Below are 13,097 nucleotides of genomic sequence, written 5' to 3'. Positions count from 1 at the left end.
TGCCCTATTGTGCACATAGTCTGTTAGGAAAATATTGGAATTATATGCTGCACATTTTAATATCTTCCCTAATCCTACATATGATAGCCTGACTCATATAATACAACTATAATGCATGATATTTTATCATATGATTATCAGTATCAGGATACAATTAAAAAGTCAGTTATCCTGTAATATATTCCAAGCAGATGAGGATATTTCTGAAGATGTTAAAGAATCGTGTCACATTTTTGCCTGACATTTTTGGATAATATAAAAACTAGACAGGGATTAAGAATGTTGACATGTCAGTGCCTTACAGAAGAAGCAGCATATCTACATGCCCCAAATACTACATATTTCCTATTCCCTTTGCTGTGCTATTAATTGCTTTCTCTAACCATCCATGTTGCTTGCTTATATTAAGTGGGACTGGGAACAATCAAACTGGACTCTGTAACTCAGTCTTTCAAGGCAATAACAAAACTTCAGCAACCTGAAGTTTAGCTGGGATCTTCCTCTTTTATGAATCTGCTTCACATCTCTTGAACTTGCTCTATGGGAACAATTCTTTGATGTAACAAAATACTGAAAAATTATGGTGGTTGTGATAGTTGTTCATCCCAAGACCATGAGTACTGCAGCTGTCTAGAATTTTTTACTGCAATATCTTATCATTAATTGTGCCATCAGAACTGCCGGAGCAGGAAAACAAAACCAGTTAATCTTACCTTGTACACGAATGTGCACACAAAATCTATGAAACCAACTTGGAGCTTAGGTAGTTCATCCCCTTTGTTTCTGTCCATCATAGGCTAGAACAGAAGATCAGTGATTTAGAACATGTAGATATCATGCTTTTTGGTATAGTGATCTCATAAGCGTCATGGTTCATTATTTATTCAATGTTTTAATAACAGTTAATATTGCTTAACACTGTTATATTATTTGGTACTTACAATAGGTTGTTGCTGTAGCACAGTTCGTTCTAGGTCACCTTGCTCCCAGAATTCATTTGCAACCATGAGGGCAACCTGAATAGGCATAATTCAGTGGAATTGTCAGCGGAAAGTAGTAAATTTAAATAAATTAAACAAGGCTTTCCAAAAAACATGAAAAAACCTACAGACACTGTCTGCTGTACTTAAGGCTTTTCCTAGTAAATTATCACTAACAATATTTTGATGCAGTAAATAACAGATTATTGCCAACAGGAACAAGGCAATATTAGCAACGTAACAGTCTTGTAATACCTGTAATGTGTATAACTTGGAAAAACAAGTATTCGCAGTTGTATTTTGATTATGCTGTGTTAAAACATATTCCTGTAAGGCTAAGTGATGAGTTTCAGCAGGATGGTCAATACATTCTGGAGTACTTGAAGTACTTATGTACCACACTGTATTACAGAATGTGTTTAAGCTACTTTGCAGTGGCACCAAGATCTACAGAACAGACACAATTCAAACCCTACTGTTGTTAAATCTGTGCCTTAAAAATAGTAGCAAGAGTTGTCTAGCAAAGAACTGAGTGATATTTAAGGGTAGCTAGAACAGCTGCCAGAATTAGCATTAGAATTACCTTCCTTAGTGGAAGGACAAGTAGAGAAGGGTTGACAATTGTAGAGTGGTCGAGACATCATGGACCACCTACACTCACAGTGACAGAAAGGTAGAGGGGTTTTTTTGGAAGTAACAGGTACTTAAACATGTATCAAGTGTTAATAAGTTAATTTTTTTTTTTAATTGGTCATGCACCAAATGGACAGTAAAACAGAGAGTAAATGCAGTATTGTCTGTATCAAAAGCACCTACCTTACTCTGCACTTCCCAGGGCTTGGTTATTGCAGACAGGTCACATCCAGTCATCATCATAGCCCTTTGAAAACAAAAACCAAAACAGGAGTATAGTTTCGTGTTGGGGTCCCTCCCCTGCCATGTAGCCCTGGGAGAGGGGCCCTGAGGGCACAGACACGGGGCTTCCCTGTCCCTGCTCAGCCTCGTTCCCATTGGTTGGTTTGTGTTCCCTGCGCGGGCAGAAGGACCCTTGGTCCCGTGACTGGAACAGTTCCTGGGCAGAGCTCCGGCCATGCGGCTGGAGAAATAAACATCTCTGAAACAGCTAGCAAGAATCTGTCTGTCCGTATATATTTCCTTTCCACGGGACTCCTGGTTTGATATATGCGTGTTGCAGGATCCCCACTGCAACAGTTTCGGGGGTCAAGAGGATGGTACCAGACTCTTTTCAGTGGTGCCCAACAACAGGGTGAGGAGCAATGACAATAAACTAAACCACAAGAAGTTCGACCTCAACATGACGAAGAACAAACATCCATTGAGGGTAGCAGAGTGCTGGAATAGGCTACCCAGGGATGTTGTGAGGTCTCTGGAGACATTTAAATACCACCTGGACCAGTTCCTGTGTAACTTGCTCTAGGTCACCCTGCCTTGGGAGAGGGGTTGGACAGGATGATCTCCAGAGGATCTTCCAACCCTAACTATCCTGTGCTAGGATGATTATAAAAAAATAAAAGGTCTAGATTTTAAGGAATTTAAATACCTATGATGCCAAATGGATTAACATTTTGCACGTTAAGAAGATTGTAGGCATCCATTTCTAAATTAAAATTATCGTTATGCTCGTCATTGGACAGTAACACTTTGTCCAAATTTGCATGTTTGGATGCCCAAATTAATTTAAAATCTAGTCCTTGATAATTGATTGAATAGGGAGTAAAATATTAGCCACTTACATGATGACTTCTTTTTTCGTTGGGTCAATAGATATATACTTAATTGCCTGCTCTTCTGTTTCCATTTTTTCAATTGCATCCACAATCTTTTGAAACATAGTTCTTTTCCTGTTAAAACAAGCCAATAAAGCATATATTACTGAATGTGATTTCCAAAAACCATGTTTATGATATTTGTGCTTTTCCCAAGAGCCATCCTAGTCACAGTGGTATCAAAGTAACACTTACCTGCAGTTGAATGCAAACTTTTCAGGTAATCTAGACATTTAGCTTTTGCTCTATACCATTGACATGTGAAGTAATATGTCAGAGTTCCTGACAAAGAAATAACCTATTTCCTACATCTTCAGATTAAACTCTTTGGGGTGGCGTTCTTATTTTTTAGCATTACGTGTTTGTTACTTCCTGTAACATACTGAATTGGGAAAAGTGAAGCAAATACTAATAAATGCTCTGCTACTCCCTCCCATCAGAAATCCTAAGAATTACTAAGACCTGACTGAAAAGAAATTTCAGAAATATAAGCATGTCTTACTGTTGTTTCATAAATCTTCTAGTTTGTGCTCAGAATTAATGAAATAATGGGATTACTGTTCTCTAAATCTTAATAACTGCTGTTGAACAACTTCCTGAATTTTTACCTGTCTTCTGACTTTAAGTTGTCCCAGTCATAAAACAAAAGTCTCCACGTATCTTTAAGGAAGATACCCATTATTAAAGCACATTAATTCACTAACTTAGGAACAGAATTGATATTTGGAGTCTTTGGTGTATTTAGCACTGGGATCAGTGGATGTCTGCCGGGTTTTTTTAGTTTTCAGCATGGCACACAACGTCATGATTAGGCTACTGAATGCACACTTCTGGAATATAGTACTTGCTGTAACTAAAAGTGTATTGAAACGACCTACTAAATGTATACTAAGTATTATATACATTCATGCATTCTCTAATTTGAAAGCTTATAATCAAATAAGTAATGTCTTGGTTTTTGCAAGAATTAGACTCAACATGTTAAATAGAGCTCTGTTCTCTGCATATAAACATCTTTGTATGCTGCATATAAACGACTAAAAACTACAGTTATACAATCTATAGCATCGATTTTTTTCAGTAGGAAGTTATACAGAATTTAATACTTACTTGAAATACAAAGCCAAGTCAGTTGCTATTATTGCAACTTCAAATAAGTGTAGAACAGTTTCATACTGGCGCTTATTTAGGTTCTGGAAGATGTTTAAACTCTGCAAGGTGGAAAGTTTATGATTTCAATTCCTTTCATAACACTGTTTTTGGTTTGTACTATACAGAACAGGGTAACAAAATTGTCCAACTACAGTCCTTAAATTAAAATAATGATAAAAATTAAAAATTCATATTCCATAAACCTAACTTTCCTGAATTTTTAAAGCATCCCAGTTCCCCTTTTTTTCATGTTACACTGGATTGGCACAATTGCCTGCAGCAGTGTATGGGACCTACCATGGTAAGTGCAATGTCCTTTTCCTCAAGCAAAGAGAATGAGACCATCACACAGCATTTTTCTAAGTGTCTTGGTTTTATTTCTTTAACAGAGATACAAGGCCTGCATGAGCCAGGGCACAGCTTTGCCACTGGTGAGAGCCTCCAGAGGTCCTGCCAACTGCTCTGCCCAAGAGCAGGAGTCAGTCCCTGGCATCTCACATTTGAAAAAGTGCATTGCCACCAATAAAGGGAAAGGTGTTTGTTTATTTTCATATCATAAACATTCTGGGGTTTTTATTAACATAGTGCTACTGCTTAGTGTAAGGATTTATTCCTTGGCCTCATGAGGTCAGGCAATAGCATCACCACAGGGATTAGGAGTGGAAAATGAGGGTGATGTGGGTGCCTGCCCTGCTGCTGCAAACAAGGGATGGAAGGGGTACATATGTGCATGTCTTGCTGTTCAATCACCCTGCAAAATACGTAGTAAAGAGTGTAAATAGTGTCCTTTGCTGTAGCCAGGCCTGGCGCTGCTGAGGGCAGGGTGGCCGGTGCCCAGCGGAGGAGCAGGGCCCTGAGGGGCAGCTGAGCCTGGGGATGTGGCGGGAGCATCGCCCCCGGCTGCTGGGAAGGGCAGCTGGGGGCGGCTGCCTAATGCAGGAACATTGGTAATGGAGCTGCAGCAGAGCCTGCCAGACCCCGGCCCTCTTTAGCAAGGTATGGTGTGGGGTCGGTCTGGCCTGAGGGCAAGGGGCCCTCCATGAACGGCCGCATCCCTTCGTTCCTCAGCTGCCAGAGCCTGCAGCTGAATTCAGACCTCATAAGCCAGGCACAGTGGTTTAATGACAAGATTTTGTATGTATATATTGTATTTTCTTCTTTGGTTTCAGCATCAGCTGTTTTGTGCAAACAGAAAAAACCTGAGGAATGTGAGCAAGGCTCAGAGGAGAAGCTTTCCTATCTGAGGTGAATCTGTTCCAGGCAGAATCACTGATGTTTCTCTGAAAGTGGAAAGTGCATAAGAATTTGTCTTAAACTTCTGAATTTTAGCATTTCTTAATGTGAACCTAGAGGAGCGCATGAGACCCAGTGAAATTTGGAACATTGTAACTTAATTGGATCTTTAGTGTTGATTGGTGTGAGCAGAAGGTCCGTGACGTACCTCATCTTGCAGCAGGGTTTTACTGTACTCTAGGTGATGCCTTTCTAAAATGGAAGAGCCATGAAGTTTTGCCAGGGGAGCTGCTGACCTGTTGAAAAATAAGCAATTCTTTACAATATAATATGTATATATAATTTTGAAGGCAATAGATTTTATTCAGGTTTCATATTTTTAGGATTAAAATGCTTCTGATCTACATGTTCAATAATTTGATGATAATTACATGTAGATAGATGATAAATAACGTGTAGATAATTCAAAATTAATATACATTAACCATTGATATGATAGTGTAATCTGTATGCATTAGCTATTAGTATGATGCAGAGAAAAAAACACAACTTACTTCCCTTCATTTTTGTGACTGAAGAATGATGGAACTTGGAGAGCATTGGGTGTTCAGTGCCCGCTAAAGTCGAAGTCATTGCTAGATGCCTCAAGACTCAAAAACTGTGGTATTTAAAATATGCCTTCATTTTGTCTTGAGTGTTCAGTTTTGCTGGGTTTTTAATCTATAACCCTTCTGTGTACCTTAAAAGTAGCCTTTATCCATCTTTTTGTTTTTATTCTGTGGCATGGCTTTTGAACTCTTGTATGTCTGTAATGACTGGGCCATGTGCCCTGGGATTCTAGTTAACTGTAAGTTAAATCTAAAGTAACTATTGTAGAGTTTAATTCCTCTAACGCCCTTGTGCTACTTCACTCCCCCAAAGCTGCCATTTTATGGACAGGACAAGTCCTGATAGCTCAAGTTTGCTCAGTTTTACCTGCTCTTAAAGCATTACCCTGACACCGGACTAAGCTTCAAGCAGAGGAAATTCTGCGTTGGATTATGGTTGTGGGATGAAGGGAGAAGTGTCCCACCTACATGGGCTCCAGGTAGTTCTGCATGTTTGGAAGAGTATTTCCCTCTTCTTTCCCTTGGCTTATCGCTCTGTTTCCCAGATAACCCAAGCTGGATTGCTACATGGTACCTGTATTTTCTGATGTGATTAGGACTGTCATGGTAAAGCCTGATAAGTTTTATAAATCGCTTTACTGCGTATGACCTCATGTAGAGGGCTTTCAGCTAGGGAAGACCACAGTGGGAAGATTTAAACCTCCCTTAAACTTGTTTGGATGAGAGACAGTCCATTGAATAAGAATCAGCATCTGTCATTCTCTTTCCTACGTCACCTGGAGAATCCCTGGGAATAATCAGAAAATCCCTTTGCGTCACTGCTCTAGCACGCAGGCTGAAAAGGCTGAAATGTGAGGAGTGTATTCAGGGTCAGAGGGGTAGGATCAATCACTCTGGAGATACAGCTGGTGGAAACTAGTCAGGAAATTATAATCTTCTGGTACACATGACATTCTGAGAAACATGTATGCTCTGGCTAGCACATGGAAACAAGCCCTCACAGATCACCTTGAAGACCAAATGGTAGGTTGTTCACTCTTCAGGGGAAGAGTGGGTCTCACCATGGTAGGTTATGTTGTAATACAAAGTAAAATTTGAGTGAATTAATATTGTTTCATAACAAACAAGGTAAAAATCACAAAGAAATATTTGAGAATATTTTCTCAGAACATATTAGAGCATGAATTGCAAAGCTTGAACCTCATGATGTGTAACTTCTGGGCATGTGGACCCAGTGGTAGAACTCAAGCATGTTAACTCAGACTTTTGTACAACATGAGGAGATTACACCTCAGGAAAGGATTTCTATCAGGAAACTGAGTGGGGGGGGGAACAACTGAACTAGTCAAATTATACAGTGGAAAATAGAGGAAAAAAATCTGTCTCCCTCTAAACAGAGACTTGTCTATGTTACATCTTGAATCCCTCTCCAGAAAAGTGCTTATGCCCTGTCTTGAAAAAGTAATCCAGTTAGGGATTTTAATTTACTTTACTAATTTCTTTGTGTCCTCATGTTCATGAGGCTCCGTCTGCTACAATCAAAGCATTGCTAGAATTTTAAAAAGCTAGAGTCTTAAAAATGGACTGCAGCTTCAGGGAATCCTTCTAAGATTCTGCCTTTGCATCTTGTCTTTGTGTTTCAGCTGCCTCAAGTGCTCTGGGGCAGAAATCTGTAGCATAATTACTTATTCATGCCAGATGAGTGTGGAATGTATACCTTATATTTTTGCAAGTTTTAATTTTTTTTTGTTTGTTTTCCACTAAAAATAGTACATTTCCATGTATTTGATCACTTATACTTACTTCATTTGGTATAAGTTATTGGTCCCTCTGTGATCAATGTCATGGCAGAAAGCAGCAGCAACCATGGCAAAGGCTTCTAGATCAGTATAGTATTTCTTTATTTTGCCTGTCTGTAAAAGAAACAAGTAACTCTGAGTGTGTGTCTTCCTGAATTTTCCATCTGGAGCTGAAAGAAAACTAAATAATGAATGTGAAGTTAATATTAGCAACATTACCATCAGCAGAGTAAACATTGTTTGTCCCACATTGAATCCATGTCTCCAGTTATGGTAAGTGATATCCCGATAACCCTTCCTGACTGTGTACATCCATCTTGTAAGGACCTATTGGGAACAAAAGTAAAACAGCTCTTAATTGAAACAAAACAAAAGAATTTCCATTATATCACTAGAGTATACTATGAAATTATTTAATTGTGCAAGTTCTTTGAAAACAAATGTTTTTCATTGAATTAAACATGGGAACAGCAAATTTTTCTTACGTAAATGCATGTGGATTTAATTCCTTACCTAGCTCACACAATTCAGGATTAGTTTTATGTTTTTGTGACAAATATGTAAATGTTTCATTGAGAATGGAAGATTGTTAACCATACCACTATTACTTTAGTATTGCCTATTTCAAGATTAAAGTATGTAAAACCAGCTATATTTCTTTCTCTTAAAAATAAATATAAACAAGAAAAAGTAAACCAGACCTCAGCTGGGACTTTGAACTTTTCAACAACATTTATCTCAAAGAACAGTCGTATTCCACAAGTTATCAGGCCATGCTCTGTAACAGGGAAGTCACTGAAGCGGAATTCATACAGTTCTAAATCTTTCGGATCAGGTAATTCTTCTTTCTGTTAGGAAAAATCAAAACCAAGGGTTTTTCTGGCAAGAACAAAGTTGGAAAAGCTTTTTTAATTTTTTCAGTAGAAATATTGCTCAAGGACAGTATGCTTACTATGTCTTCAAAGGACTCAGATGTCAGTACACACTAATGTGTATTAAGTTATGAAATACAATCATGATACTGCTGGCTTTCTTCTCAAAGTGAATACATAAAAGCCTTGGGCAATTCCTAGTCTGAATTCCAACACAATATGTTGTGACCATCTCAACATTTCCTTAGTTTAGAAATCTTGGGCCTTGGAAATTCTCCTTCCTGGTATAAAATCCTGCGATTCTCCTGCTTTTAGCCTGATCTCAAGGCTACATTAATCTTTTTCACAACCAGATTCAATTGCCTATTTTGTATTTGTGATACAGATTCACATTGAATAGCCTAACTGGTAATAGTGCTATTTGTGAACTGTTCTATAACACTCTTCATCTCTCTCAAAGCCTAAGGAGAGCAGTATTATATTTTAAAGGATGTGCTCCAATCCAAACAAGAATTAACTCAAGGAAGTCTGATGCAACACAAAAAATAGCTTATATTATCACAATGACTCCCTTCCTCCATAGTAGTCTATTAACAGTCTTCACTTTATGGAGAAAGAAAAAAGACAACTGAATGTATGCATATATTTCAACCAATAAGGCTGATCATCCATTTCCTTTTCCCGGGGTTTTTCCTTTGTATCTATGCAGATCTGAGATCAAGGACAAAGAAACCTAGACCAGTGGTGTTTTAAGACCTATTACTTTGTGAATCATCAGATCTAGAAACACCTGCTTTATCCTATTAGCTATCTGGGATTCCAGGTCTTTTAATAGGATAAAGCACTTGCATGTAGCCTTGGCAGTGCAGAAGACATTAGACCTTTGAATTTGTGACTCCACGATGTTGAAAGAACAAATTGCTTTTTTTAGATTTAAAAATTCATACAAGTATTATGTTTTTTAATTTGGAGCCTGTACCAAAATAATCAGATTTTGCTCTACCCATAGAGAAATTTTAGAGTCTATTATTTTTTTAAGCTTTTCATGCAGCTAAATTAAGTTTCCTTCAAATGGTATGTGAAGCTACACACTGTCTGTTGATGTTTTTTTATTTCACCACTTGCAAGCTGTGTGAGCATCTGTTGTGTGGAAGCCAGTAAAACATTAACACCAATGCATTCCAGCATGCACATACACACAACTAAAAAGAGTTTCATGAGGTCTTTTCCCTATGGCTGTGTGTACATTAGCAAACGTGGTGTAATAGGAGGAAAAATATGAAGTTCTTGGTACTGGAAGTCAACAGATTTGTGTATATTTTGACCTTTTTTCTTCAACCTAGCTCTGTTTTGATCCATTAATAGTGGAAGTTCGTTCAGTGTTTTCATTCAGAGCACGTCTTTGAGGTTTTTTCAGATAAAGTAGGCCAGTTCCTGTGCTCCAGGACTCCTGAAGTGCACTAAATGGGCAAAAATAGGAGCGTTCTTCCAAAAAGACACTGCCTTTCTAGATTGAAACAGTAAGGCAGACAGAAGACTGCCCAGTCTGGAAAAGAAAGTGACTAATTTTTGTTTTATAGTAGCCAAGCAGTAGAGCAGAGAACTCTAGGTCAAATCTGTTTTGTCACTGTGGAGTCATGGATCACTGTCTTTAGACTTCTCTGCCTAAGGAAATGCAGGAAAAATAATCTGAAAGTAAGTTTTTTCCGCTGGACACTCCTACTTATGTTCTCTTACTGAGAATGAAGGTGGCCTCACAACAATATCCCTTCTTTTATTTTCAGAATTAAATAAATTAAATTCAATTATAGATACAGCATTGTGCCTATGGATATTTTAAGAAATTTAACACTTTAAATGTTAATATAAAAATGTCTATATAACTCTGACTGTCCAAGTCTGTTGATGTACATTTGGGACAGAACGTTTCCCCATAGGTAACAGTGGGATATGCACATAGAAGGACAGAAAAGGTTGAGGATGTGTTACTAAATCAGCTCCATCGAGCCTGTGGAACTGATAGCTAACATTGATTGTATTAATGAGGATTTCACTGTACACAACTTTTTCTATGATGAGTACACATTACTATCTGGTATAAATACAGCACCAGAATTTTCAGTTTAATGACTTACCAAAATCCTGATGAGATCCTTTTGATCACATTCATCTAAACTTTTTGCATTTAATTTCTCCTTGTATTTCTAAAAATGAAAAAGAGTAAAAAAATTGAGGTTTTGGGTAGTAAATTCTCCATTTTAACTTTGTGGCTGTGGACAGAAACTCACCAGGATAGATTCAACTTCAGCAGGAGTGGCCTTTGTCTGGTACATAAGCATTTCCTGAGCAATGTCTTTCCTGTTTTCAAGTTTGTTCATTTTGTCATAAGTGTCAGTATTTAAAACAGACCACCCCAGGAACTGTGTGAGAGTCTGCAACAAAGTCAAGTAAAGCAGAGATGATGCCTTGCCAACAGAATGAACCTGACAATTTGACTTAGTTTTCTTAAAGTCTCATTTCTGGCAGTGCCCTTTGAAAAGCAAGGTGCCACTCTACTAGTTAGAGGCCTTTATCTTCCCTCAGCCAGTTCTGTTAGCACTCACAGCTTCTAATGACATTTGGCTCAGCCTAGTAATTAAGTAATTAATATTCCCATTTTATATACAGGACTTTGAGGCTTATGAAGCTTAAGTCAGGTGGGTGGACTTTGCTACACTGTGTAGCATCTTATCTTGCCTGAGTGCATGTGATTATGGATGCTCTGTGAACTCCCATGATCACAGGCTTGGTATCCATTGGCAAGCAGCACACCATACCTGCTTACCCACTGCTACTTAGGAGATGCTGACCATCATTAAAAAGTCAAAGCATTCAAAGTAAAATTATAAGCAATTTTTCTTCATTACTGGAATGTAACTGATCACTCACAAATTTTCAGTATTATAAAGGGAGATAAAATCTCAGATTCTTAAGAAACTACATTGTGAAGAAGATGGACATTTGTCTAGATGTGGCCTATTTGAAAAATTTTTGACATATGAAAATGACTTTTTACTGCAATATTTTTATTAACATCACATAGCTCCTCAAACCCTCTAATGCTATTAAGCTTACTTCAGTGATCTGTTCATCATACTCGTCAAAAGGTTTTCCATCTTTCCTATTGTAAAATGTAGCAACTCCCACAATTTCTTCCTTTTTGTTGACAATAGGCAATGACAAGACATTTTTGACAACCCATCCAGATTCATCCACTGGTCCTTTCTGTAGCAAAGCAAAAAATCAGGAAATGTGTATTTCTTTGAAAGTAATAATACAGCCATGGATATAAGCAATGTAACAAGAAGCTTTTGTTTGTGCATCACAATTGAATGAGAAATTATTTATACAATCAACTGGATAACCAATTAGTGGCAAGCACTAGAATATTTTTCTACAATATTTATACTTATTAACATTACTGGATTTACCTGAAATGTGAAGTATTCATCCGATGGTGCGTCCATCATGTTACAAATCTGCAGCATAAAGAAAATGAGACATTTTTAAAATGGAATATAATGTGCATCAAAGTTTTATATATGGTCTAATATTTTGAAAAGGAATATTTATTTTATAAGCTAACAGTAGTGAGCATCATAACTAGCTACAGAATCCAAAATTGTTCCTCTTAAATTAGATGTGGTTATTCTAACAGACATAATTTCTGAATGTTTGTAGCAAAGTCCCTCAGTGTCTCACAGTGCAAAAGTGTAATGATTAAGAAAATCACTTCCAGTCTAAAATGGCATGGAGATTTCTAGAAAAAAATAATTGAGTACTAAGGGCTCTATTAAACATGCCACAGGGTTACTCATACCTGTCATACATCCTGACTTTGAATTACATATGTTTACACAAGAAGATGTAGGAAATAAAGAAAAATTTAAAACCTTGTATGTGATGATTTTCTTATTTTGACATTTTTGGTGACATTTAGCACACCTGGAAAGTGACATCAGACACAGACATTATTCCTCTGATATCACCACAGTCCAAGGGAAATTATCCTGCTGTTTTCATCACTTGTGCTGAGACCTTGTTTCCATCCAAGACAGTGATTTAAATGATTTCACTGGGAACCAAAGGCACTGGAAGCAGCATGGTATTTTTGTGGAGGTTTTTGGTCATAGGGAGATTTGGAGGTTTTTTTGTTCAATCAGAACTACTGCAGGATTTAAAACTCTAGTTTTTAGTTTTGCTATGAACTTACAAGACCATTTTCAGCAACATATGTTGGCAATCCACTGACAAGACACCAGTGATCTGCTGGAGGTGACCTTTTGAGAGACAATGAAATTAATTTATTTCTACAATATAGACATACTATTCTATCCCAGCAATATCTAACTACCACACATTCACAAGCTGCCAATGACTACTCACGGAATGACTTTGATTTCTTCTTGTCCATGTAAAAGATAGTCAATAATCTTATAAAAGTTGATTTCCTATATAAAAATATAAAAGCATCTAGGTGACTTGTACAACTTCAGTGTCAAACTTAAGATTTATAAAAAGAAAAATTAATATCCTCACTCGTCCATCAGGTGTCTTGGGGCCTTTGTAAGGCTCTGCCTCCCCCAGCCGGATTGGCCACTCGTCATAGAACTCCTGAGAAAATGAT

The 13,097-nt window shown here is 37.6% G+C and overlaps 1 protein-coding gene across 2 annotated transcripts in view; it reads right to left on the bottom strand.

The window, feature by feature from the left end:
• PDE6C (phosphodiesterase 6C) overlaps positions 1-13,097 on the bottom strand; it is a 28,583-nt gene that overhangs the window by 4,975 nt on the left and 10,511 nt on the right. For both annotated transcript variants that reach the window (XM_048311724.1, XM_048311723.1), the window contains exons 5-20: positions 13,010-13,084; positions 12,857-12,921; positions 12,684-12,750; positions 11,902-11,949; positions 11,546-11,695; positions 10,720-10,863; positions 10,567-10,635; positions 8,261-8,407; positions 7,779-7,886; positions 7,564-7,673; positions 5,361-5,448; positions 3,878-3,978; positions 2,735-2,842; positions 1,797-1,860; positions 942-1,016; positions 714-797 (exon numbers count right to left, since the gene is read on the bottom strand). In XM_048311724.1, the coding sequence (XP_048167681.1) occupies positions 714-797; positions 942-1,016; positions 1,797-1,860; positions 2,735-2,842; positions 3,878-3,978; positions 5,361-5,448; positions 7,564-7,673; positions 7,779-7,886; positions 8,261-8,407; positions 10,567-10,635; positions 10,720-10,863; positions 11,546-11,695; positions 11,902-11,949; positions 12,684-12,750; positions 12,857-12,921; positions 13,010-13,084 (1,503 nt within the window). The remainder of the gene's footprint in view (positions 1-713; positions 798-941; positions 1,017-1,796; positions 1,861-2,734; positions 2,843-3,877; positions 3,979-5,360; positions 5,449-7,563; positions 7,674-7,778; positions 7,887-8,260; positions 8,408-10,566; positions 10,636-10,719; positions 10,864-11,545; positions 11,696-11,901; positions 11,950-12,683; positions 12,751-12,856; positions 12,922-13,009; positions 13,085-13,097) is intronic.

This window comes from Corvus hawaiiensis, chromosome 8, assembly GCF_020740725.1.
Source record: "Corvus hawaiiensis isolate bCorHaw1 chromosome 8, bCorHaw1.pri.cur, whole genome shotgun sequence".
NCBI classification, from domain to species: Eukaryota; Metazoa; Chordata; class Aves; order Passeriformes; family Corvidae; genus Corvus; species Corvus hawaiiensis.
Note: the sequence above shows the minus strand (reverse complement) of the source record. Positions and strands in the feature narration are given on the sequence as shown.